The following is a 24,997-nucleotide window of genomic DNA, read 5'->3' as shown; positions in this document are numbered from 1 at the left end:
GATCCTGAATCCAAGGTCAGGGTCTTGAGGTGTGGGGTTGCCATTTCTGGGTCTGGGGTCTAGTGTCTGAAGTAGGGGATCTGGGCTCTTGTACCTGGGTTCTGGCGTATGGGGTCCAGGGTCTGGGGTCGGGGTCTGAAGTAAATGATCTAGAATCCGGGGGTCCAGAGTCTGAGGTTAAAGATCTAGAGTCTGGGGGTCAGGGTCTGAGGTCCAGGATCTGGGGGGCCGGGTCTGAAGTAAAGGATATAGAGTCCAGGGTCTGGGTCCCTGGTGTGAAGTACGAGATCTAGCACTTGGGGTCCCATGTCTGAGGTCTGGGGTCCAGGCCCAGGGTCGGAGGTACGAGGTCCGTTGCCCCTCGCCCCACCGTGCCCCTGCCCCGCCCCCTCCCTCCTCCTAGCCCCTCCCCGGCCCCCTCCCTTCTCCTCCCTGCTCTCCAGGTCCCCCACCTCCTCCCCCTCCCTTCTTTCCCCCTGCCCCGCCCCCTCCCTCCTCCTCCCCTCTCCCCCTCTTCCCCTCCTCTGACCCCTCTTTTCTCCTCCTCCCCTCCCCCTCCCCGGCCCTCCCCCGCCCGCCCCGCCCCGCCGGGCGCCGCACCGACAAGATGGCGGCGGGTGGGAGCGGCGGGCGCGCTTCGTGCCCGCCGGGGGTCGGCCCGGGCGCGGGGGGCGGCCCCGGGCCGAGCGCCAACGCTGCCCCGGCCCCCGGCAACGCGGCCGCCGCCGCCGCTGCCCAGGCCCCCGCCGCCCCCGGGCCGCCCCCGCTGGTGTCGGTGTCGGGGCCGGGGCCGGGGCCGGGCGCGCAGGCCTCTGCGGGTGGGGAGCGGGCGGCCGAGGAGCCGGGGGCGGGGGCGCTGCTGCGCGAGCCCGTCTACAACTGGCAGGCCACCAAGCCCACGGTGAAGGAGCGCTTCGCCTTCCTCTTCAACAACGAGGTGCTCTGCGACGTGCACTTCCTGGTGGGCAAGGGGCTCGGCGCGCAGCGCATCCCGGCGCACAGGTGGGCCGCCGTCCCGGGACCCGCCGCCCTCCGGGGACCCAGCATCCCCGGGCCCAGCCCCCGCCAGCCCCCGGGACTCAGTCATCCCTGAGACCCCGCCACCCCTCCCCCCCGCCGGGGATACTCGCCACCCCCGGGGACCTAGTCATCCCCCAGGACCCGCCCTTCTTGGAATCCCTGCCGTCCCCGGGACCCCACCACCCTCAGGACCCCGTCGTCCTAGGACCCAACCCGTTATTCTTGGAACCCCTGCTGGTCCCGGGGACCTGCCCTCACCCCGGGACACCCACCATCCCTGGGACCCTGCTGTTCCCAGTAACCACCATCCCCGGGCCCTACCACCCCTAGGCCCTGTGACCCTGCCAGGCCCCCTTCCACCCGTACTTCCAGATACTGGCCGTATTCTGGTCCTGCGACCCCTGCCCCTCCACTCTCATGAGCGGCTCCTGGCTCTGTGACCCCTGACCCTGCCACCTTGGCCAGGATCTCTCAGACCCAGTGACCTCTTCCACCCCCAGCATCCCTGTGACCCCTCAGCCCCTGCCAGGCTCTCCAGGCCCTGCAACCCCCAGCCTGGCCAGCCCGAGGACCCCCAGACACTACCATCTCCCTCCATTTCCTCCTTCCTGCCCCAGTGACCTCTTCCCCCGAGTGCCCCATCCTTCTGGGGCTGAGACCGCCAGAGCCCCACCAGACTCCCACCTTGTGAACCCAGGACCCCCAGTGACTCCAAGCTCTGCGATCACCCAGCTCCGTGACGCCCCATCCCCCAGGCCTCCTTTCGAAAGGGGGGTGGGTGTTGGTCCAGGCCCCATCCCTCTGCCAGTCTCCAGGGTGCAGCCCCCAGACTCCTGGGTAGGGTGGGACTGATGTCAGCGTCCTGCCCGCTGCTGGTTCCTCTGCCCCTGCTCGCTGGGGGGTGCTGGGGAGGGTTCTGTCTGGGGAGGGGGGCTGCAGGGGTTGTCACCACTCTGCCCGGAGTGTCCCCCATCCTGCTGTGAGGGTCCTCCCCACCTTTCTGACGTGTGGCCTTTATTTAACTTGTGCCTTCGAGATTCCTCTTTTTGGTTTTTCTTGGTTATTTATATACAACTGGGTCTAGATTCCTGTCCAAGGACGCTTCCAGGCCCGTGATGGGGTTCCCAGTACCTCCCTGCCCTGTGTGTGTGTTGCGGTCCTCCTCCCTCTCCTGCAAGCTGTGAGTAGGGGGCCAGTTGATGTGTCACCTGTGAGCCCCCAGCCTCCCTCATGCCTTTCTTGTCCCACATTCCTGCTGTGTGGACCTCCCAGATCGAAGGGTTCTAGTTCTTTGTCTTTTCAGCCTTTGGGTTGTTATTTCATACGCATTGTTGCCATTTTACCTGCAGCGATCAGGTGGATGACTGTACCGTGAGTGACCGTGAACCCTGCTGAGCCTCAGTTCCCCCCACCTCCCCACCCCCCGGGACCTGGGACTGACCACTCAGACACCTCCTTCCGAGGGCCACAGGGAGGGTGGACCCTGTGACCCAACCAGGTCCTTATCACAGTGGCCCGGGGCTCATCCTCCATACGGGCTGGCTTAAAATGCAGGTGGGGCTGTGACCCAACACATAAAGGAAACACCTCGCAGCCTCGCTGATGGAACACAGACAGGAGTGGGGAAAATTCCTTATACCGTGCGCCATGCTCCCGGGCTGGACCTAACTCCCGTCTCTGTCCCAGGTGGGCTGGATTTGGGGACTTGCTTGTAAAGAGTAGATTGGAATCCCACCTTGGGGGAACTCGGCAGATGTCACCTCAGCCAGGTGGTCAAGGTCGACCTCAGGGTGATGTCCTGGGGGTGTCAGGGTCCCCCTAGAAGGAATCAATGAGAAGGGCACCTCACCTCAGTGTGCGCCACCCCAAACTCTTAACCCCAGTGTAGTGGGTTGAATGGTGGCCCCCAACAAGGTGTGTCCACATCCTGACACCCAGAACCTGTGAATGGGACCTTATTTGGAAAAAGGGTCTTTGTAGATGTGATTAAGAGTTTCAAGAAGAGATCATCCTGGATTATCTGAACGGGCCCTAAATCCAGCAAGTATCCTTATGAGAGACACACAGAGGAGAGACCGAGAGAAGATGGCCATGTGACAACAGAGGCAGAGATGGGAGGGACACACGGCCGCAAGCCCAGGACGCCTGGGACCCCAGAAGCTGGAAGAGGCCGGAGGGGGACCCTCCGGGGGCAGCACGGCCCTGGGACACACTGACCTTGGACGTGTGGCCTCCAGAACGTGAGAGAGGAAATTCCTGTTCTTTCAAGTCACCCAATTTGCAGTAATTTGTTAGAGCAGCCCCAGGAAACCAGTACACCTGGTCCTATCGGAGAAAATACCAGATAAACCCAGCTTGGGGCCATGCTGCAGGACGCCAGCCGCCAGCCGGTCCTGGGAGGAGCCTGAGGACACAAGTGAAAGCCACGTGGGATCCTGGATGCGGGCCTGGGGCGGAGAGCATCCGGAGCTGGTGACTGGGGAGCAGGGCCGAGTCGGGGAGGGGCTCGTGCTAACTTTGAGGAAGGCCATGGGGTCTGGACCCACCATCTCCCGGGACCCAGGCTTGGGGTGGTCTCAGGCTGGGGCCGTGAATTCTGGGTACAGGGTGACCTGGGGCATGGGACACAGGACGGCCTGGCATGAGTGATGGCAGAAGGGGCCAGCTCTGGCCCCTGACAAGTTTAGACCTCATTCGGAGCCGCCCCCTGCCCCGTGCCCCAAGTCGGCTTAGCCCCACCCCCTCGCCCTGCACTGCACTGCTTTTTGACAGCTTTCTCCTTCTAACTTTCTCTGTGACTGCTGTCATTGGCTTCCTGTGAGCAGGATTTTTTTTTTTTTTTTTTTTTGGCTGAGTCACAGCTTGTGGGATCTTAGTTCCCCAACCAGGGATTGAACCCCGGCACCTGGCAGTGGAAGCGTGGAGTCCCAGCCACTGGACGGCCACAGGGTTTTGCTTCTCTCCGTCCTGCTAGGCCCAGGAAAATGCCTGGCACGGCAGGTGCTCAGGAAACCTGTGAGTCCACTGTCTACACTCGCGCTCGCGGGGCTCCCTCTGAGGAAATACCGAGCATTTTCAGGGTAGCACTGTGCACAAATCGGATGGACCCACATTAATATCTAAAATACCTTTATTCATCTATCACGGAAAACTTAGCAGTGCAGAGAAGTCCCAGAAGTGGAGCAGTCTGTGTCTGGGGTCCCTTCTCTTTCATCGATCTGTGTGTGCTTAGCCCAATAACACGTTTTTTGATGACTGTGGCTTTATGGTGGGTTTTGAGAACTGCTGTGGCTGTTCTTCCCAGTTTTACTCCGTGTCAAGACTTTTTTCAGCGTGTCTCACACACTTAACTCCTCCAGAATCAATCACCCATCCATCTGTCCCTCCCTGCATCCAACAGTCATTGAAACAGTGCTGACAGAAGACATCTCTTTCCCTGTGGGACTTACCTTCAGGTAAGTTTGCACCAGCAAAGTTTTGTAAAGAGCCAGATAGTATATAGTGTTAGCAGGCCACACGGTCTCTGTCCCAACTGCTTAATTCTGGCATAGCAATACGAATGCATTAAGACAGAAATGAATGGGTGTGGCTTTGTGCCAATAAAACTTTATTTACAAAAACAAGCGGTGGGTCGGATTGAGTCCCAGGGCGGTAGTTGACCAGCCTCTGCCTCAGTGGTTCCTTACGATCTTTAGAATCAATTTATCAAATGCTAAAGGAATTTCCTGGAGGGATTGGTCTTTGCAAAGGTACAGGTTGGGAGAGCTGACAGTTTAGAATACAAAATATATCTGGGAACACGTTTATCCAAGGCATTTTTGTGAAACCTTAGGAAAGTTTTGTAGTTTCTTCAAATAGGTCTTGCACATATATTGCTAAGTTTCTGATTCGTTTTTTTTTTTTACAACTTTATTGGAGTATAATTGCTTCACAGTGGTGTGTTAGTTTCTGCTTTATAACAAAGTGAATTAGTTACACATATACATCTGTTCCCATATCCCTTCCCTCTTGCGTCTCCCTCCCTCCCACCCTCCCTATCCCACCCCTCTAGGTGGTCACAAAGCACTGAGCTGATCTCCCTGTTCTATGCGGCTGCTTCTCACTAGCTATTTATTTTACATTTGGTAGTGTATATATGTCCATGCCTCTCTCTCGCTTTGTCACAGCTTACCCTTCCCCCTCCCCATATCCTCAAGTCCATTCTCAAGTAGGTCTGTGTCTTTATTCCTGTCTTACCCCTAGGTTCTTCTTTTTTTGTTCTTAAATTCCCTATATATGTGTTAGCATACGGTATTTGTCTTTGTCTTTCTGACTTACTTCACTCTGTATGACAGACTCTAGGTCTATCCACCTCATTACAAATAGGTAATTTCGTTTCTTTTTACGTCTGAGTAATATTCCATTGTATATATGTGCCACATCTTCTTTATCCATTCATCCGATGATGGACACTTAGGTTGTTTCCATCTCCGGGCTATTGTAAATAGAGCTGCAATGAACAATTTGGTACATGACTCTTTTCGAATTATATTTTTGTTTGTTTTTTCTCTGTTGTGAGTAATTTCTCCATTGTATTTTTTCTAGTTGGTTCTTGCTGGGAAGCTGTAGATTTTTTGCGTATTTATTTTTATCTATTTGAACGATTTCTTTCTGAACCCTTCTTAGCGTTAATAATTGCTCCACTGATTCCGTGGTCTGGCACTATCCAGTAGACTTTTCTGTGATGATGGGATTGTTCTAGATCTGTGCTCTCCAGTCCTAGCCACTAATCACTTGTGGCTGCTGAGCACTTGAATTGTGGCTCTTACAGCTGAGGAACTGAATCCTTTTTGTTTTGTTTTGTTTTTTTGGACACACTGCGTGGCTTGCAGGATCTTAGTTCCCCAACCAGTGATTGAACCTGTGCCCTTGGCAGTGAAGGCAAAGAGTCCTAACCACTGGACCACCCGGGAATTCCCAAACTGAATCTTTTATTTACCTTAATCTTAATTTAGATTTACATAATCCCTGAATTTAGAGTTTTAAGTGAGACAATCACGTTATGGGCAATTAATTTCTCATTCTCTCTCATACTTCTGCCTCATTTTTTCTGTTCTGATTGCATTTCTGACCACCAGGGCATTGTTCCGTAACAGAGGTGTTTTTCACAGTTCAATGTGATCATTGATACTGGTTTCTGACAAATTCTTTTTAATACAGTAACAAGTTTCTTTCTATCCCTTGTTCACTACGAGTTCCCATGAAGTGTGGGCATGGGATGTCATCGAGTGCTTTTAATGGATTTTGGTTTGTTTGATCTGACAATTGGCCATATAGAAAATTATGCATTTGTGTGACAACTGCCATAGCCCAGTTTGGGAGCACTTCTGTCACCCGCAGAAACCCCTTTCCCCACTTACCCTCAGTCCCCACTCCCACCCTGATCCCTGGGCAATCACTGACCTCCTTCTCTCTCTCTAGTTTTGCTCTTTGTAGAAATTTCATAGAATTAGAATGATAGAATGTGTAGGCGTTGGTCTGGCTTCTTTCACTGAGTGTGCTGTTTATAAGGTCCATCCACACCGTTGTATCGGCAGTTCATTTCTTTCTATTGCTAAAGTAATTCATGTTACTGCTGAATTCCATTGCATGGATGGACCACGGTTCGTCCACTCATCAGTCGATGGGCATACAGGTTATATAGGTTATTTCCAGCTTTTCATTATGAGGAATCATACTGCCATGAACATTCCACGTTCGTGTAGAAATTTGCCTGTGGAAGAACTGCTCCTTTTCTCTTAGGTGAATACCTAGGGGTCGCATGTTGGAATTACAGGGTAACGTGACATTTTAAGAAACTGCCAAACTGGTTTCCAAAGTGGCCGCCCCATTCCCCACCCCCCAGTGGTGCCCAAGGGTTCCAGAGTGTCTTTGGCCTCATAGGTGATTGGGAAATATTCCTTCCCCCTCTCCTTTCTGGAAGAGTTTGCATAGGGTTGGTATTATTTCTTCTGGGAGTGGGCTTTTCTGTGTGGGAAGATTTTTAAAAATATTTATTTATTTATTTGGTCTCACCGGGTCTTCGTTGCAGCAGGCAGGCTCCTTAGTTGCGGCTTGAGGGCTCCTTAGTTGCGGCAGGTGGGCTCCTTAGTTGTGGCATCCGGTCCCCCTGCATTGGGAGCGTGGAGTCCTATCCACTGCGCCACCAGGGAAGTCCCAGTGGGAATTTTTTTTTTTTTTTTTTTTTTTGGCTGCTTTGGGTCTTCATTGCTGTGCACAGGCTTTCTCTAGTTGCGGCGAGCGGGGGCTACTCTTCGTTGCAGTGCGCGGGCTTCTCGTGGTGGCTTCTCTTTGTTGCAGAGCACAGGCTCTAGGCACGTGGGCTGCAGTAGTTGTGGCACACGGGCTTAGTTGCTCCGCGGCATGTGGGATCTTCCCGGACCAGGGCTCAAACCCGTGTTCCCTGCATTGGCAGGCAGATTCTTAACCACTGTGCCACCAGGGAAGTCCCGGAAGATTATTAATGACTAGTTCACTTACTTGTTATGTGTTTGTTTAGATTTTCTCTTCACCGGTGAGTGATGGCAGTTTGTGTCTTTCCAGGAAGTCGTCCATTTTCTCTAAGTTGTCTTAAGTTGTTGGCATAAAATTGTTTCAAAGTTGTTTTTTTTTTTTTTATCAGCTATAGCGTCTGTAGTGATGTTCCCTTTTTCATTCCTGATTTTGGTAACTTGTGTTTTTTTCTCTTGGTCAGTCTAGCTAAAGTTCTAGCAATTGTTGATTTCCCCCCCACCCCCAAAGAGTGACCTTTAGGTTTCATTGATTTGTCTCTATTTTCCCATTCCCAGTTTCATCAATTCCTGCCCTCACTTTTATTATTTTCTTCATTCTTTGGGCTCAATTTGCTCTTCATTTTCTAGATTCTTGAGATGGAAGCTGATTTTATTTTTTAAATTAATTAATTATTTTTTGGTCATGCCACATGGCTTGCGAGATCTTAGTTCCTCAACCAGGGATTGAACCCGGGCCCCGGCAGTGAAAGTGCCAAGTCTAACCACTGGACCACCAGGGAATTACTGGAAGCTTACCTTGCTGATTTTAGATCTCTATTTAATACATATACACTGTTTACTTCTAAGCACTGTTTTAGCTGCATCCCTTACATTTTGTTTTTGTTTTTTGTTTTTTTGTTTTTTGCGGTACGCGGGCCTCTCACTGTCGTGGCCTCACCCGTTGCGGAGCACAGGCTCCGGAAGCGCAGGCTCAGTGGCCATGGCTCACGGGCCCAGCCGCTCCGCGGCATGTGGGATCTTCCCGGACCAGGGCACGAACCCGTGTCCCCTGCATCGGCAGGTGGACTCAAAACCACTGCGCCACCAGGGAAGCCCTGCATCCCTTACATTTTGATGCGCCGTGTTTGCATTTTTGTTCCAGTTAAGATCTTTTCTAATTTCCCTTGTGTTCCTTCTCTGACCCATGGGTTACTTATAAGTGTTGTTTCATTTCCAAATATTTGGAGATTTCTCAGAGGTCTTTCTGTTGTTGGTATGGAGTTTAATTCCTCTCTTTGGAGAACATGCTTTGACTGCTTTCAGTGCCTCTGAGTATATTTGTTTGGCCTTGCATGTGGTCTGTCCTGGAGAATGTGCCATTGCGCCTAAGAGCGTGCATTCTGCCGTCGTTGGGCTGAGGGTTCCGTAAAGGTCGCTTGGCAGCGTTATTCAGTCTTCTGTGTTCTTGCCGATTTTGTCTGGCTGTTCTGTCAGTTGTGGAGAGTGAGGCATCAGAACCTCCAACCATCATTCTTGGATTGTCTCTTTCTCCTTTAACAGTCAGTTTCTGCTTCGTGTGGTTTGGGACTCTGTTGTGTATTCATTTGTACTGTTACCTATCCCCATGTACTGACCCTCTGTTCACATGAAACGTCCATTGTTCAGTAATATTCCTCATCTTCACGTCTGTCTTGTCTGATATCTGTGTAGCCACTCCAGCTCTCTGGTGGTTTCCGAATGCAAGGTATGTCTTTCCCCATCTTTCTCCTTTCATCCCCTTTGTGTGTTTGAACGTGAAACTTCTGAGCCCGTGACGTCCACCTGTCCCATCTCAGGTGATGTGAGCCTTGGTCATGGGGTAGATTTCTCCACTGGATGTCACCAACGTCCCCTTGTAAATCACCCTTCCTGAGGGATACTTTGGGACTGTACAGACATCCCATTTCCCCTCCTGCTTTGCCCGCTGGTGTATGGTGGTTCCTGCTGGAAAGAGTTATTTACTCTAGCGTCTGCCATATGGTGATTTCCTATTTCCGTAACTCCCTCTGCATTTGTCAGCTGGGGTTCTAGAAGAGCTGTCCCTTCTCCCTTACTCATCCATTCCTTCAGTTATATATTTATTTCATCATGGACTCACGGATATTTATTTTATCCTGTGGGTCATCATCCGGTGCGAACATTATTTCGTTGTTCGTATCGTCCCAGATTTGGCTCCCGTGTCCGTTCGGCATTTCCCCGTCATGTTGGAGCGTGTTTTTACTTTCTGGCGCCACAAGATACTCCAAGCTCATCTTGTCCTTCCCCTGCCCCAGCCCTGCAAGTCAGCCACTTCTCCAAGGAGCTCTGGTTCATTTTAGTGGAAAACGGTATTTAGAAACCAAGACTTGGGTGCTGGGTGTGCCCACTGCTGCTGGGGTGGTGTTGTTTAGAGACCTTTTTAGCAGGTAGAGCGAGGAAATGTACCAGCACACACACATCTCTGTTTATTTCTGTCCCTCCACCCGTCTGTCCATCTGTCCACCCATCCACCATCCATCTACCTGTCTAAAAGCCACGAGATCATCTTGATCGCTCTGATTTCGGTTCAGCCCTCCAGAATTTATTCCAGCCCCCCCTCCCCTTATCTATAACTGTTTTCTCCCACGATGAGGACCCTGGCTCTCATTCTGCACACGTCTACTTGGTAGCATAAACCTAGATATGTAGAGTAGTTTCAGAGCTGCTAACCCTCTCCTGTGAAAAATACTTTTACTAAGTAAAGCACAGTATTTGTATGCAGTTCATTTGGCCTTTAACCTGTTTCCCAAAGCTACTTAGCTGGTCTTTTCTTCCCTGCCCCTTCAGGGTAATATGTCATTCTTTCTTTTTTTTTTTTAATTTTTAAATTGTGGTAAAATACAGATACCATAAAGTTCACCCTCGTTACCCTTTTTAAGTGCACAGTTCAGTGGCATTAAGCACCTTCACATTGTCGGGCAGCCATCCCACCATCATCTCCAGAACTTTCTCATCTTCCCAGACTGAAGCTCTGTCCGCATGAAACACTGACTCCACCTCCATCAGCCCCCACCATCTACTTCCTGTCTCTGTGGATCTGACTCCCCCAGGGACCTCCTGTGAGTGGAATCAGACACTGTGTGTCCTTCTATGTCTGGCTTCTCTCACTGAGCATCACGTCCCCAAGGGGCATCCACTCTGTAACATGTGTCGGAATTTCCTTCTTCTTAAGGTAACTAATACTCCTTGTACGTATGGAGGGACCACACTGTGTTCATCCATCATCTGTCCATTGATACTGGGTTGCCTCCACCTTTGGCCGTCTATGAATCGTGTCTCTGTGAGCACTTGTGCGCAGGTTTTGTGTGGACGTGTGTGTTCGTTTCTCTCGGGTACACAACTTAGGAGTGGAACTGCCGGGTCAGACGGTAACTCCACGTTGAACCCTCCGATGAATCACTGGCCTGTCATCCACCGCGGCTGCACACTTTATGTCCCCACCCGCCCTGCACGAGGGCTCTGATTTCTCCACATCCGCAGCAACTCTTGTCATTGTCCAGATTTTTTATCCTAGCTGGCGTTTCCTAGTGGGGGTGAGGTGGTGTCTCATGGTGGTTTTGATTTGCCATGTTCATCGTCATGTTTCTGAGGATGGATGGATAAGGGAGGGTGGAAGACTCCTGGCGGGAGGCCAGCGAGGGGCCGGTGGGTGGGGCTGTGGGAGGAGGAGCCTTGGAGATGTTCAGACCGCCTTCGACCCAGTGGCCTTGCCAGCCCTGGGGTTTGTCGCCGCGTCTGCCGAGGGCACTGAGGGTGCGTACAGCCTGGCATCCGGGGCTCTGCACAGACACACAGGCCCAGTTGGGCCGCCGCTTACTTCCTGCCAGTGAATCGTTGGGGAAAGTTTTCCCCGCGGGAGATCAAGATGCTTTGTTTAATCTAGAAAGAAAGGAGGAACAGGAAGACACTTTCTTTATGGAGAGTGTGCGTGGGGAAGTGCAGTGAGGCTCCAGGGGCCCAGCTGCGGTGGTGAATGAGCGGGGCTCCGAGGACGTGGTGGGGCAGAACGGGGCCTGAGCGACCTGGGGCGGCCGAAACAAAGCACCGCCGATGGATGGGCAAAGCCACCCAGATCTGTCCTCTCTCAGTTCTGGAATCCAGAAGCCCAGGATCAGGGTACTGCAGGGCCGCGCTCCCTCCAGAGGTTCCCGGGGAGGGTCCTTCCTATCTCCTCCGGCTTCTGGGGCTCCAGGCGTCCTGGGCTTGTGGCCGCGGCGCTCCAGGCTCTGCCTCCGTCAATACGTGGCCTCTCCCTGTGTGCTGGGTCCACATTTCCCTTTTATAAGTCACTGGATTAGGGCCAGCCTGGATTTGGGTGGCCTCATCTTGATAAATGGCATCCGCAAAGACCCTGTTTCCAAACAGGGTACCATCCTGACGTTCCAGGTGGACATGACTTTGGAGACACTGTTCACCCCACTACACTCACACTCGGTTTCCATCTGGCCCCAATCTCTGGCCTGGCCTTTGGGGTGCTGTAGAGCCCTGGGCCAGACTGGGGACCAGACAAGGGCCTGGCGGGGCCGGGAGCACCAGTCCACGATGGAGGAGTGGGTGGGAGGCGGGGGGGGGGCGGTTCTTTTCGCGGAGAGTAGGGGGCTGCCCAGGTGGGGCTCGCTGGGAGCGGTGGGAATGTCCCCCGGGCACTGGGCAGAGGCCGGGAATCGGGCTGTGGCTGCCGACTCCAGCGGTTCTGCAAGGGGGTGGCCTCTCAGAGCCCTGCGTGTGTCACCTTGGGGACCCCGGGAGGGGCTGCGACGTGGGGCCTTGCAGACCCAGAGGACAGGGGCTCTGCAGGGGGCAGGCCTGGATCTCGGCCCCCGCCATCTCTGCCGCCCCGGGGTAGGCTGTCGTGGGGCGGGCCCTGGGGACCGCGGGTGCACAGCACAGTGGGCGCGTGACGCCAGGCAGAACCTGCAGGCCCCCGTGGCCACCCACGTCTGGATGCTCCCTTGGCCTCCACACCCTTCCCCACGGACTCAGCCCGATTCAGGCGACCCCGCCAGGCCTTCCCTGACCCTGCTCCCTCGCAACCCTGCGTTCTCCTTCCTGCCGCACTGTCAGGCTGTCCATGCCGTGGACCCGTGGCTGCCTTCCTCCAACAAGGCCAGGGTCTCAGTGCCCACAGCCCCAGCACGGGGGCCGTGTGTGTAGAGTAAGGAGGGAGTGATGAAGGAGGGGGTGAATGAGGGAAGCAGGGAGTGGTTGAGTGAGTCAGTGAATGAATGAATGAAAGGATGGAGTGGATGACGAATGAATGAGGGAGTGAATGAATGAATGAATCTGGGTGAGCCAATGAGTGAGTGAATGAATGATGGAGGGAGGGAGTGGTCGAGTGAATGAATGATTGGGTGAATCCGTGAATGAATGAATGAGTGAGTGAATGAATGACGGAGGGAGGGAATGACGGAGGGAAGGAGTGAATGAGTTGCGTGGGGAGGGCATGAGCTCTCTGCCATAAGCCATTCAGCCCCTGGGGAGATTTCGCTTCTCTGGCCTCTGTTGCTACTCATCCACATGCGCTGCCTTCTCAGTCCTCAGGGCCCTCCTAACGGAAGCATCCAGGGCAGGATGCTCTGGGCACAGCATCTGCTGCAGGTGCTGGCTGGGGTGTCACTGCTGTGGGGACACTCGCCTTCCACATCCCGGGGCCCCGACAGCCCCCCGGGCTCGGGTGGTGGGGACCGGTGGGCCTCACAAAGGGTAACTGGGTCTTCTCTGACACAACAGGTTCGTGCTGGCCGTGGGCAGTGCTGTCTTTGATGCCATGTTCAACGGGGGAATGGCCACCACGTCCACCGAGATCGAGCTGCCGGACGTGGAGCCCGCTGCCTTCCTGGCACTGCTCAAGTAAGACTTCCCAGGTCCTTCACGCCCTGGGGGGAGGGACAGACACACCTGATGTTTGAAAAAAATAGAGCCCTGGTGACATTGCCTCCAGAGCCCCCAGCTCCCTGGAGATTTCTAGAACTCACCTCCTCAGTGAGGGGTGGGCTCTGGACGCCCCCCCATTTTCATTTTTGCATTTTTAATATCAAGATGTAATTTGCATACCATACAACTCACCCATGTGAAGTGTACAATTCAATGACATTTAGTATGTTTACAGAGCGTGCAACCATCACCTCTAATTCCAGAACATTCCATCACCCCCAAAGGAATGGCATCCCCCTCCCCCAGCCCCTGACAACCAGGAACCCACTCTCTGTGTCTGTGGATCTGCCTGTTCTGGATGGTTCCCATCAGTGGAATCACACACTGTGTGTCCTTCTGTGTCTGGCTTCTCTCACTGAGCATCGCGGTTCCAGGTCCAGCCACGCTGCAGCGTGTGTGAGTCCCTAAGTTTTCATCCTTTCAAGAGTTTTTGAAGAAATAGCCTAATGCAAGAATTTTAAATTCCACCTATATTTTTTCTTCCTGGGTTTCAAATTTTTTTCTCAAGGACTTTAAAACAAATATAGTGGATGTTGGGGGTGGGAGTGCCGCCCACAGATGGCAGCTCCACCGAGAAGGAGGCCTGCGAGCTCTCTGGAACTAGCATACACCCCTGCTCCGCGGAGCACCGTCCGGAAACCCTGGGTGTAAATGGTCTGGGTGGCTTGAAAGGTTATCCCAAACAGTCAAGACAGCTCTTCAGATGGGGAGCTTATTTTTTTTTTCCCCTTCTGATTATAAAAATGGCATTGGCTCACAGAAAGAAAGAGAGAGAAAGAAAAAGGGAGGGAGAGAAGAAAAGAAGAGAAAAGAAAGCATAAGGAAGAAAATGGAGTGAACCTGTCTAGCCTCTCAGCACCACGGGCGGGGCCTTGGCTGGCCGCTCCCATTCATATCAGGTCCCATTTATATCACGTGCTCACAGCACCCCTCCCCACCCACTGTGTCGTCATCTCCTTTTTTCCTCTGGTGTCTGCAGGGTGTAAACTGGTTCCCTTCAGCTCCATCTAACAGTGTTGAATCCTGTGGGCTGATCACAGCACTTTGTGGAATAATCTCACTCCTCTGTCTTCAGGCAACTTTTCAGATGGTTCCTCAGACCAGGGGCCGCAGGCTGCCCCTGGGTGGGTGGGAGGGCAGGGGCTCTGTCTCCACAGCTCCCCGCCGACATTGCAAAAGCAGCCTGGAAGGATTTGTAAACTGTGGGCAGGGCTGTGGGCCAAGGAAACTTTATGTACAAAATAGGGGACAAAAGCACGGTGAGATATCACTTCACACCCACCAGGGTGGCTATTATTAAACAAACAAACAAACAAAACCACTTGTCTCGAGGAGGTGGAGAAATTGGGACCCTCATGTGCTTCTGGTGGGAATGTGAAATGAGGCAGCCACTGTAGAAACAGTCGGACGATCCTCAAAAGCTAAACATAGAATCACTGTGTGCTCCAGCAATCCCATTCCTGGGTACATCCCCCAAAGAAGGGAGAAGCGGGGGCTCGAAGAGATATTTGCACACCCGTGTTCACAGCAGCTTGATTCACAACAGCCAAAAGATGGGAACACCCCCAAGTGTCCATGAACAGTTGAGGGATGAACGAGGTGTGATCCATCCACACACTGGAATATTACTCAGCCTTCAAAAGGATTCTGGAATTCAGTAACACATTAAAAGGATCATACACCATGGTCAAATGGGATTTATTCCAGGGCTGCAAGGATTTTTCAGTATCCGCAAATCAATCAGCGTGATACACCACATCAAGAGGTTGAAGAATAAAAACAATACGATCATCTCAATAGGTTGCAGAAAAAGCTTTTGACAAAATTCAACACCCGTTTATGTCATAAAGGATTCTGGCAACTTCCCTGGTGGTGCAGTGGTTAAGAATCCACCTGCCAATGCAGGGGACACGGGTTCGAGCCCTGGTCTGGGAAGATCCCACATGCCACAGAGCAACTAAGCCCGTGCGCCACAACTACTGAGCCTGCGCTCTAGAGCCCACGAGCCACAACTACTGAGCCCACGTGCCACAACTACTGAAGCCCGCGCACGTAGAGCCCATGCTCCACAACGAGAGAAGCCACTGCAATGAGAAGCCCGTGCACTGCAACGAAGAATAGCCCCCGCTGGCTGCAACTACAGAAAGCCCACGCACAGTAATGAAGACCCAGTGCAGCCAAAAATAAATAAATAAATAAAAATTAAAAACCCCCAAAATTCTGACGCTTGCCCCAACGTGGATGGACCTTGAGGACATGATGCTTAGTGAAATAAGCCAGATGAAAAAGGACAAATACAGTGTGAACCTACTCACAGGAGGTCCTAGAGGAGTTACATCCATAGAGACAGGAAGTAGATGGTGGGGGCCAGGGGCTGGGGGACGGGGAGTCAGGGGACAGAGTTTCAGTTCGGGGGGAAGATGAGAAAGTTCTGGAGATGGATGGTGGGGATGGTTGCACAGCAATATGAATGTACCTAATGCTACTGATAAAAATGGTTAAAATGGTAAATTTTATGTTATGTGTATTTTACCATAATGTAAAAAAATGAAAAAATGTAAAAGTCATATCTATAAAAGAAAATCAAGACCCCAAACAGGTGACAGGTTGCAGTTAGCCAAACCCTGCCTTAGTCTAAAGTTGGTGAGATGTGGGGTGGAAGGCTATTCTCTCCGTCTCCCTCTCCATCCCTGTGTCTCTCTGTCTCTATATCTCTCCTTGTCTCTCTCTCCCCGTATCAACTTGGGTTTTGGTAACCAAGCTGCCCCCCCGAGAGGGTGGACACTTTCTCCACTGGCATGTGAAGGGCTCACTCATCTCCCCGCACATGTCTTGGCCTGTCCCATTACCAGGTCCCCCTCAGCACTGCTGACATTAGTGGTCATTCTGTCCCTGACCCCGCCGGCCGCTGCTGTTTAGGGCTTCCTGTGCGTTCGCAGGGGAGTGAGTCCCAGGAGGCGGGGGGCACCTTCCAGGAACTTGCTCTTTGGGCGGCTCCCGGTTGGGCTCCTCCACCCCCCCATCCCGTGTCCATGGTGCCCGTGGACGGACACTTGGGTGGTTTCGCGTGGATCGCGCTGCTGTGAACATGTGTCATTTCTCTCAGACGCAGAGGCGTGAGCTGCGCACCCAGGGCCGCCTCTGAGGCGCTCCCACCAGACGGACCAGGGTTCTGATTTCTCACCATCTCCCAGTGGTTTTGTAATCGACCCTGACTTCTGACCCACATACAGAGTCGGGCCGATGGCGGGTGGTCAACACGTCCGGTGTCTGCGATTCCAGCTGACACTTCTGGTCCCGTTAGTGGTCGGGCATGGCAGCCGGCTGTGGCCGGGTCGGGGGGTGTGGAAGCCTCTCCTTGTCCCGGGGCAAATCCCGTGCTGCCCACGGAGGAGCCGGACAGAGGCCCACCTGCTGTGTAGACTCGTTTCCAGGGTTGGCCTGTGGGCACTCCTTTTCCTGGGTAACTGCCTTTGCGGGGTCACGTTCACAGGTCAGAGGGCGACCGATGCTAATTCGGTTGGTTCCTCGGGCCAGGCCGGTGGGTGGGGGCTGGGCGGCTGTCCTCATGACGCCGTCCGCTCCTCCCCCCCACCCCAGGTTTCTCTACTCGGACGAGGTTCAGATCGGGCCTGAGACGGTCATGACCACGCTGTACACCGCCAAGAAGTACGCGGTGCCCGCGCTCGAGGCCCACTGCGTGGAGTTCCTGAAGAAGAACCTGCGGGCGGACAACGCGTTCATGCTGCTGACGCAGGTACGGGTCGGGCGTGCAGGTGTGGGGCGAGGGGCACAGGGGGCGCGGCGAGGGCGCAGGGGCAGGGCTACGGGGCAGGGCGAGGGCGCAGGGGCAGGGCTGCGGGGCGGGGCGATGGCGCAGGAGCAGGGCTGCGGGGCGGGGCGAGGGCGCGGGACCCGCTGGGGAGCAGGTGCTCTGGGTCTGCGCAAGGATGCAGGTGCGTGGGTGCGAGTAAGGACGCCGGGGCAGGGGAGGACGGATGGGGGAATTTCGGAGTTTAGGCGCCGCTTAACTCTTGCGCCCGGGTTAGTGTCTCCCTCACTTCGTCCTGCCCTGTCCCTGCCCCTGGTGGCACCGCGGTGTTTCCCTGGTCGCCTCTCGTGCAGTGCACCTTGTTGGCAGGCCGGCCTCACGACAGTCATTTGCTAAAGGCTTCCCGTTGGCGTTTTGGTGCCCTTGTGCAGAGCTCAGGTGTGGGGGGAAAGGCGTTCCGTACTAGGTTTCTTGGAAGGGGGGACCCTTTGGGGTTGTCCCGTCTGATGGGCTGCGGCGGTCCTGGACCACTGTGGGGGCTGGGAGCCTGGCGGAGACGGGGCAGAGCCCGAGTGTCATCGTGGCTCCACAGACCCCTCGCTGAGGTGGCACCTGGGCCTCGGCCCCGTCTGCTGAGTCGCTCTCAAGGGCCAGAGCCTGGACGGTCGGGTGGGGGGGCCGGCTGCTCCCGGCCATTTGCTGAGACCTGCAGCCACGTGGGCTGTCCTAGCCTCTTAGCCAGGCCCCAGGCAGAGACCGATGCACCGGGGTGTGGGCGTCGAGCTGCCCCACAGGTTCTCCGTCCCCGGCCCGTGTGCGAGTTCTCGGACGGTCAGAAGCACAGCGCTGCCGCGTCCCACGGGTCCTCTTGGCCCTCTCCCCCGGGCTCCTGCCTGCCCCAAGGGGCGACTGGGCCCGCCTCCAGCCTGAACCTCTAGGTGCCCCAGCTTTCGAGGTGCAGGCCTGACCGCCCCCGCCCCAGGCAGTGGTTACTGAGATGAGAGCCTGTGAACCTCAAGAAAGAAGATCCCTCTGGCCCCTCGGCCCGGGACTTGAAATCTGTGCCCGGGACTTGAAATCCGTGCCCAGTCTGGAGCCAAGGTCCATCTGGCTGGGTGTTGACAGGCTCTCTCCCCCGCAGGCGAGGCTTTTCGACGAACCGCAGCTCGCCAGCCTGTGTCTGGAAAACATCGACAAGAACACGGCCGACGCCATCACTGCAGAGGGCTTCACAGACATCGACCTGGGTAAGGCCACAGGGCTGGGGAGGGCTCGGTGGTCACATGCGTCCCGCTGCCTGCCCCACTCTGCGGCTGCCCGAGGGCCGTGGACGGCCTGGCCGCGAGCCGGTCAGAGGTCATCCCCGAGGCCATGGAGGCCGGCACTCGCTGATGGCCCCTCCCCTTGCAGACACGCTGGTGGCCGTGCTGGAGCGGGACACCCTGGGCATCCGCGAGGTGCGCTTGTTCAACGCTGTCGTCCGCTGGTCTGAGGCTGAGTGTCAGCGGCAGCAGCTGCAGGTGACGCCCGAGAACAAGCGGAAGGTTCTGGGCAAGGCGTTGGCCCTCATCCGCTTCCCGCTGATGACCATCGAGGAGTTTGCTGCAGGTAACGGTCAGGGGGCGCCTAGGGAATGCTCAGGAGGGGCGTGACCCCAGGGACCCTGCTGCGTGTGACTCAGTCCCATGACACTCGGCCCGGCCACAGCGGGTCGGGTGCTGGCTGTGTCCATGCGGGAGCCTGGACTGGCTCGAGAGGGTGAAGCTGGAACGACCCCCAGATGCCGACCCTCCCACGTCCCAGCCTCTCCCACCCCCCCGTCTCGGGTGTCGACATGCACGTATCCGAATGTACCAGGCCCCTGAGGGTCCCGCCTGGGGCTCAGGTCCTGGGAGCTGGGCTCTGGTGCCCGCGTCCTTGACAAGCCCCATGAAAGGGTGGGTGGTGTCTGGGACTGTGGGCCGCTGCTGCCGGGCCTGGACTTGGGCCCAGGTGGGGTTGGCCCTGACCCTGCCTCTCGCGCTGGGGGCACGCTCGGGTCTTGGGGGTGTGCACCAGCGGCAGCGGTGGCCAGCTTGGTGACCCCTCCCCTGGGCCTGGGCCTCCCCTTCATGTCACTCTCATGGCCGGTGCCGACCACGGTCCTGGAGCCAAACTGGCCTGGAAGGTTCTGGACGGGGCTCCGTGATGCAGCCCCGTGGCGGGTGCACCGCTGTCCTGCCTCTCCCCGGTCCGTGCTGCCCCTGCTCCCACCCAGGCTTAGGGTTTTGCCAGATTTAGCAACAAGAGCAAACAATTTTTTTTAGTGTAAGCGTGTCCTGCGCAGCAGCTGGGAGACACTTATCCTACAGGTCAGCCCTCTTTGATCTGAAATCGAGACTTGGCTGGGTGTCCTGCGTTTTATCTGGTGGTCCACGGTGTTCCCTCAGTGCTGGGGCGAAGCCTGAGAGGCCGTCTCCACACTGGGGGTCACTCATCCCTCAAATACTTAGCACCTCCTGGGTACCTGGCCCTGGCAGCACAGTGGTGACCGAGGCAGCCTGGGCACTGCGGACATGGGGCCGGGTCCTCCTCTGTGGGGGGCTGTCCTGGGCACTGTGGGGTGTGGAGCAGCCTCCCTGGTCCCACCCCCTCGATGCCAGGAGCACCCCTAGTCTTTTTTTCTTTTTTTTTTTTTTTTTTTTTGCGGTATGCGGGCCTCTCACTTTTGTGGCCTCTCCCGTTGCGGAGCACAGGCTCCGGATGCGCAGGCTCAGCGGCCATGGCTCACGGGCCCAGCCACTCCGCGGCACGTGGGATCTTCCCGGACCGGGGCACGAACCCGTGTCCCCTGCATCGGCAGGCGGACTCTCAACCACTGCGCCACCAGGGGAGCCCCTTTTTTTCTTTTTTAACAGTATGAGGGCTTTATTTTTTTAATGTATGTATATATTTATTTATTTTTTGGCTGCATTGGCTCTTCGTTGCTGTGCGCAGGCTCTCTCTAGTTGTGGCGAGCGGGGCTCCTCTTCCTTACGGGCACAGGCTTCTCACGGTGGTGGCTTCTCTTGTTGCGGAGCACGAGCTCTACGCGTGCGGGCTTCGGTAGTTGTGGCTCGCGGGCTCAGTAGTTGTGGCTCACGGGCTTAGTTGCTCCGCGGCATGTGGGATCTTCCCGGAGCAGGGCTCGAACCCGTGTCCCCTGCATGGGCAGGCGGATTCGTAACCACTGTGCCACCAGGGAAGTCCCAGCACCCCTAGTCTTTTTTTTTTGGGCTACGCAGGCCTCACTGTTGTGGCCTCTCCCGTTGTGGAGCACAGGCTCCGGACATGCAGGCTCAGCGGCCATGGCTCACGGGCCCAGCTGCTCTGCGGCATGTGGGATCTTCCCGGACCAGAGCACGAACCCGTGTCCCCTGCATTGGCAGGCGGACTCTTAACCACTGAGCCACCACGGAAGCCCGCACCCCTAGTCTTGATCACAGATGTCCCCAAACATTGCCCAGTGTCCCCTGGGGGGGCAGGATGCCCCGGGTGAGAGCCCCGAGCTATAGTGTTGAGCTGTCCCGGCCTAAGACACCTGTGTGAGCCTTGCTGGACCCCTCTCACTCCAGCCCTGTTTGCACCCCCGAAACCACTCTCCTCGTAGGCCACCTGGCCGCCAAATCCCCCGGGGTCTCAGATCTCCTAGAAGCGCCATCCCCTCACCCTTGGTCCCCTCGCCACTCCTCCCACGACGGGCCCCCAGGCCAGAACAGCCCACCACCCCTCAGCTTGCAAGCGCCTGGGATGAGTGTGTGTGTGTCCAGGGGTTGTGAGCTGGGCCTCTGGCCTTGTCCATCTGTAGCACGGCCTGCGAGGCTTCAGCTCTTTGTCACTCAGTGTGTTGTAGAGAATTCTCCTGCCTCTAATGTTCCACTTGAAATTACAAGAATGTAGAGAGATGTATGGAAAAAAAGCTCCCCCAAAGACTCCCCTGGCTCAGTGTGTCACAACTGAGGTCTGATGTATTTTTCTTTCTGTATTCTGTATGCAGAGATGTAAAAAAAAATGGTTAATATCTGTATTCACTTTTATTTATTTATTTATTCATTCATTTTTGGCTGTGTTGGGTCTTTGTTGCTGCGCGTGGCCTTTCTCTAGTTGCGGCAAGTGGGGGCTACTCTTCATTGTGGTGCGCAGGCTTCTCATTGTGGTGGCTTCGCTTGCTGCAGAGCACAGGCTGTAGGCGCGTAGGCTTCAGTAGTTGTGGCACGCAGGCGCAGTAGTTGTGGCTCGCAGGCTCTAGAGTGCAGGCTCAGTAGTTGTGGCGTACGGGCTTAGTTGCTCCGCGGCATGTGGGATCCTCCCAGACCAGGGCTCGAACCCGTGTCCCCCGCATTGGCAGGATTCTTAACCAGTGCGCCCCCAGGGAATCCCTGTGTTCACTTTTGTATCTTACTTGCTCTCGTGATCCATGGAGATCTCTTGCTCAGACCTGTGTGCCTGTGAGCTGTTGGGGCTGTGGGCCGGGTTGTAGCTGACCTGTGGCAGAAATGAGCTCAAAGCTGGTGAATGAGTGATTCTTGTAAAGCGAGGGTGGTGCCATAAGGCCTGCATTAGGCGCCCTGTCCCGGTGCAGGTGGCGGGCAGGGGCGCGTACAATCCTTCCGCACCTCCCGTCCGCCCCACACGCTGCCCCCCGTCACCGGCTCATGGCTACATCCAGGCCCCCACCTCCAGACCCCTCTCCGACTCTGGGCCTCTCTCTTGGGGGCTGGCATCCCCACCGTCTGTGTAGGTGCCCGGGGTGGACAGGCGGGGTGGACAGGCAAGGTGGCGGGTGCTCCATGGACCAGGAGTGGTCCCCTGGGGTGGTCCCAGTGGAGGTTGGGAGGCCTGGGGCAGTGAGGGGGATTTTGCCCGATTAGCCAGCAGCTCAGAGCTTTGGCCCCATGTCTGCTTCGGACCCTTCCCCAAATGCGGCAGAAGGGCCATCCCCCCGCGGGGGTGGTTGGACCGGTGACGTTCTGCAGAAGAAAGATGCTGAGGAGTTGAGAGGCTGGGTGCCATGCTTTCCAGTGTCTTCTGCGTGCTCGGGGTCTGCCCAGCCTTCCCTACCCGCCCCTGTGCCCTCAGGGCCCGCACAGTCGGGCATCCTGGTGGACCGTGAGGTGGTCAGCCTCTTCCTGCACTTCACCGTCAACCCCAAGCCGCGCGTGGACTTCATTGACCGTCCACGCTGCTGCCTCCGCGGGAAGGAGTGCAGCGTCAACCGCTTCCAGCAGGTGGAGAGCCGCTGGGGCTACAGCGGCACGAGCGACCGCATCAGGTAGGTGCAGGCTGGGCGGCACGGGCCGCGAGCACAGCAGCGGGGGGTGGGGGGCTGGGGTCCTCTGTGGGGAGGGGTGGGCACTGGACGGTCGAGCTAGCTCAGCATCTCCCTCCTCTGATGGGTTCAGGTTCTCGGTCAACAAGCGCATCTTCGTGGTTGGCTTCGGGCTCTACGGCTCAATCCACGGCCCCACCGATTACCAAGTGAACATCCAGGTACCGCTCGCCCCAGGCCCTGCCCCTCCACAGCCCTCCTCCCACCTCTTCCCTTCTTCATATCCCTTCCCATCCCACCCTGTCCCTCTCAGTCAAGGGTCTGCTCATGTTTCCCCCAAGGTGGCACGAGTGTTCTGGAGTCTATGGGACCCAGGACGATGCCTCCCCACTCCTGCCATTGGCCTCCTTCTTGCAGGTCACGGGTCGGACCCCCTGCTGCAGGGCCTGGAGGTGGGGCTCAGCCCTGGGGTCCAGGCTCCTGGGGGTGGGCACAGGGGCAGGGGCGCCAGAGTTAGCTGTGCCTGGCTCCTGGCCCACAGATCATCCACACAGACAGCAACACGGTCCTGGGCCAGAACGACACAGGCTTCAGCTGTGACGGCTCCGCCAGCACGTTCCGAGTCATGTTCAAGGAGCCGGTGGAGGTGCTGCCCAATGTCAACTACACGGCCTGCGCCACGCTCAAGGTGTGCCCAACCCCAACCCTAGCCACGCCCCTGACGCCCCACCCAACCCAGGACCGAGACCCCAGCCCTGATCCCTGAGCTATAGCTGGGACCCCGACCCTGATGCTGGTCCCTGAGCCGTACCCGGGACCCTGACCCTGAACTTGGTCCTGACCCGAGCCAAACCCAGGACCCTGACCCCTGAGCCATACCTGGGACCCTGCCTCCCAGTCCACTGCCCACCGTGGGGCTAGGAGTGCGCAACCCTGCGTCGCAGCCACGGAGGACCTGCTGCCCGTGCTGGGTCAGGATCCTGCGCCCTCTCCACACGCAGCACATCCATCCTGACCCACCGGGCCCCACCCCGCAGGGCCCGGACTCCCACTACGGCACCAAGGGCCTGCGCAAGGTCACCCACGAGTCGCCCACGACTGGGGCCAAGACGTGCTTCACCTTCTGCTATGCGGCCGGGAACAACAATGGCACGTCCGTGGAGGACGGGCAGATACCTGAGGTCATCTTCTACACCTAGGCTGCCCCGTCCCATGCCACGCCCGCTGTTCCCCCTGCCTCGGTCCCGGGCGCCAGGAGGGCTCCTCTGTTCCGAGGTGGCGGATGGGCAGGGCAGCAGGAGACAATCCCTCAGGACTCGGGGGGCAGGGCCGGCCTGACCCTGCCCTGAGCCGAGGGTCTGCCTGCTGCCCCTGCAGTTCATGGTCGCCTGACCAGCTGCCCGACCATAGGATTCGTGTAGGGTGTTGCCTGTTTGTTTCAGCTGCACGTGGCAATGCATCTTGGATTCCCGTTTCTCTGGTAGGAGACCACGTACGGGGCCCCTCGTGGGCCTGGGTCCTGTGTTCCTCTGTTCTGTTCCCTGGGGACACTCAGACCACCTTGACCCACCCCTAGGACATGGGCTCGAGCCCTCCCGAGGTCCTGCAGGCCGGCTTCCTGCCAGGCCCAGGCCCAGCCCCTGGGCCCAGTGAAGGACCATCCCTGTCCAGCCCTCCTGGACGGCCCCTCCCAGCCCCTGCAGCTGTGGACACGGGTGGCAGACCCTGTCTGCCTGGGAAGGGCGATGCTGCGGGCCACACAAGGGGGCCGCATCCCAGCTGGCCCACCTGCACATCCTGTAGCCCCACTCCCGGCCCCCAGTGAGCACTCTGCCCAGAGGTGCTGGAGGGCACAGCCCCTCCCTGACCCCCAGGTACTGTCCCCTCCCCACCCCCATGCTTCCACCTGGAGCCTGTGTCCTCCCCGAAGCCATGGAAGGTGTGTCCTCACACCACACCCCAAAATGTTTTTTTTTTTAAATAAAGGAAAGAAATGTACTGGCCCTGACCCACGTGCTGCTTCCCAGCAGAATGGGCCCCTGGCAGCTGGAGCCCTGGCCCTTCTCACTGCATCTGTTTCCCCACTGTTAGAAGGGCCAGCTGGGCTAGGGGGCCCACAGGAGGGGCCATCTCCTGACACAGAATTCTCACCTTCGGGGCGTCCAAATCACGTGGGGCTCCACGTGGGCTGCGAACCCTCCCCGGACCCTCTGCCCTCTGCACAAAACCCTGGGGTTCCCATTGTGCCCCTGTTGTGCAGCGATCAGGGACCCTGGGCACGGTGGGCAGAGCCGCCAGCAGGTGATGGCCACGCAGTGGGGCTGTGCCCTGGTGCGGCCCTGGGAGCCTCCTGGCACTTTCTGAGGATGTCAGCAGGGCCCCCACTGAAGTGAGCCATGTAGGGATCTTGTCAGCTCTGCCCTCTGGACCTGGGGCTGCACCCCAGAGCGGCCCTGTTGGCTCTGCACCAGGGGAGGCCCCCTGCCTTCACACCCCCACCCCTGACCCCTCCATCTGTGCAGTGAGAACTCTTGGGTACAAGTAACAATTTACGCCCAAGGTGGCCCAAAGGAGGATGTGACATTTTACTGTCCCAAGGCAGGGACGATCTGGACCCAGGAATGGGCTGGCTGCCGAGACCCACTCTGGCCCTCAGGCTGTGTCACCTCCTGAGAC

General features: G+C 56.7%; 1 protein-coding gene across 1 annotated transcript; it reads left to right on the top strand.

The window, feature by feature from the left end:
* Positions 1 to 600: 600 nt before the first annotated feature.
* Positions 601 to 24,319, top strand: BTBD2 (BTB domain containing 2). The gene is made up of 9 exons (XM_081232290.1): positions 601 to 1,002; positions 13,059 to 13,178; positions 16,863 to 17,019; positions 18,176 to 18,281; positions 18,445 to 18,642; positions 22,132 to 22,324; positions 22,455 to 22,542; positions 22,863 to 23,009; positions 23,359 to 24,319. The coding sequence occupies exons 1-9, from the start codon at positions 608 to 610 to the stop codon at positions 23,518 to 23,520; spliced, it is 1,566 nt and encodes a 521-aa protein (XP_081088416.1). The 5' UTR covers positions 601 to 607; the 3' UTR covers positions 23,521 to 24,319.
* Positions 24,320 to 24,997: the final 678 nt, after the last annotated feature.

Source organism: Mesoplodon bidens, assembly GCF_964165515.1.
Source record: "Mesoplodon bidens genome assembly, chromosome: 4".
Classification (NCBI taxonomy): Eukaryota; Metazoa; Chordata; class Mammalia; order Artiodactyla; family Ziphiidae; genus Mesoplodon; species Mesoplodon bidens.
The sequence above is the reverse complement of the archived record's forward strand: the minus strand, read 5'-3'. Positions and strand labels throughout refer to the sequence as shown.

Bases quoted from the DNA above. Each gene is read 5' to 3' on its own strand.
- BTBD2 (XM_081232290.1), top strand. From the start codon at position 608: ATGGCGGCGGGTGGGAGCGGCGGGCGCGCTTCGTGCCCGCCGGGGGTC. The intron at 1,003-13,058 runs GTGGGCCGCCGT...CTGACACAACAG, and splicing joins CAGCGCATCCCGGCGCACAG to GTTCGTGCTGGCCGTGGGCA. The intron at 18,643-22,131 runs GTAACGGTCAGG...CTGTGCCCTCAG, and splicing joins CATCGAGGAGTTTGCTGCAG to GGCCCGCACAGTCGGGCATC.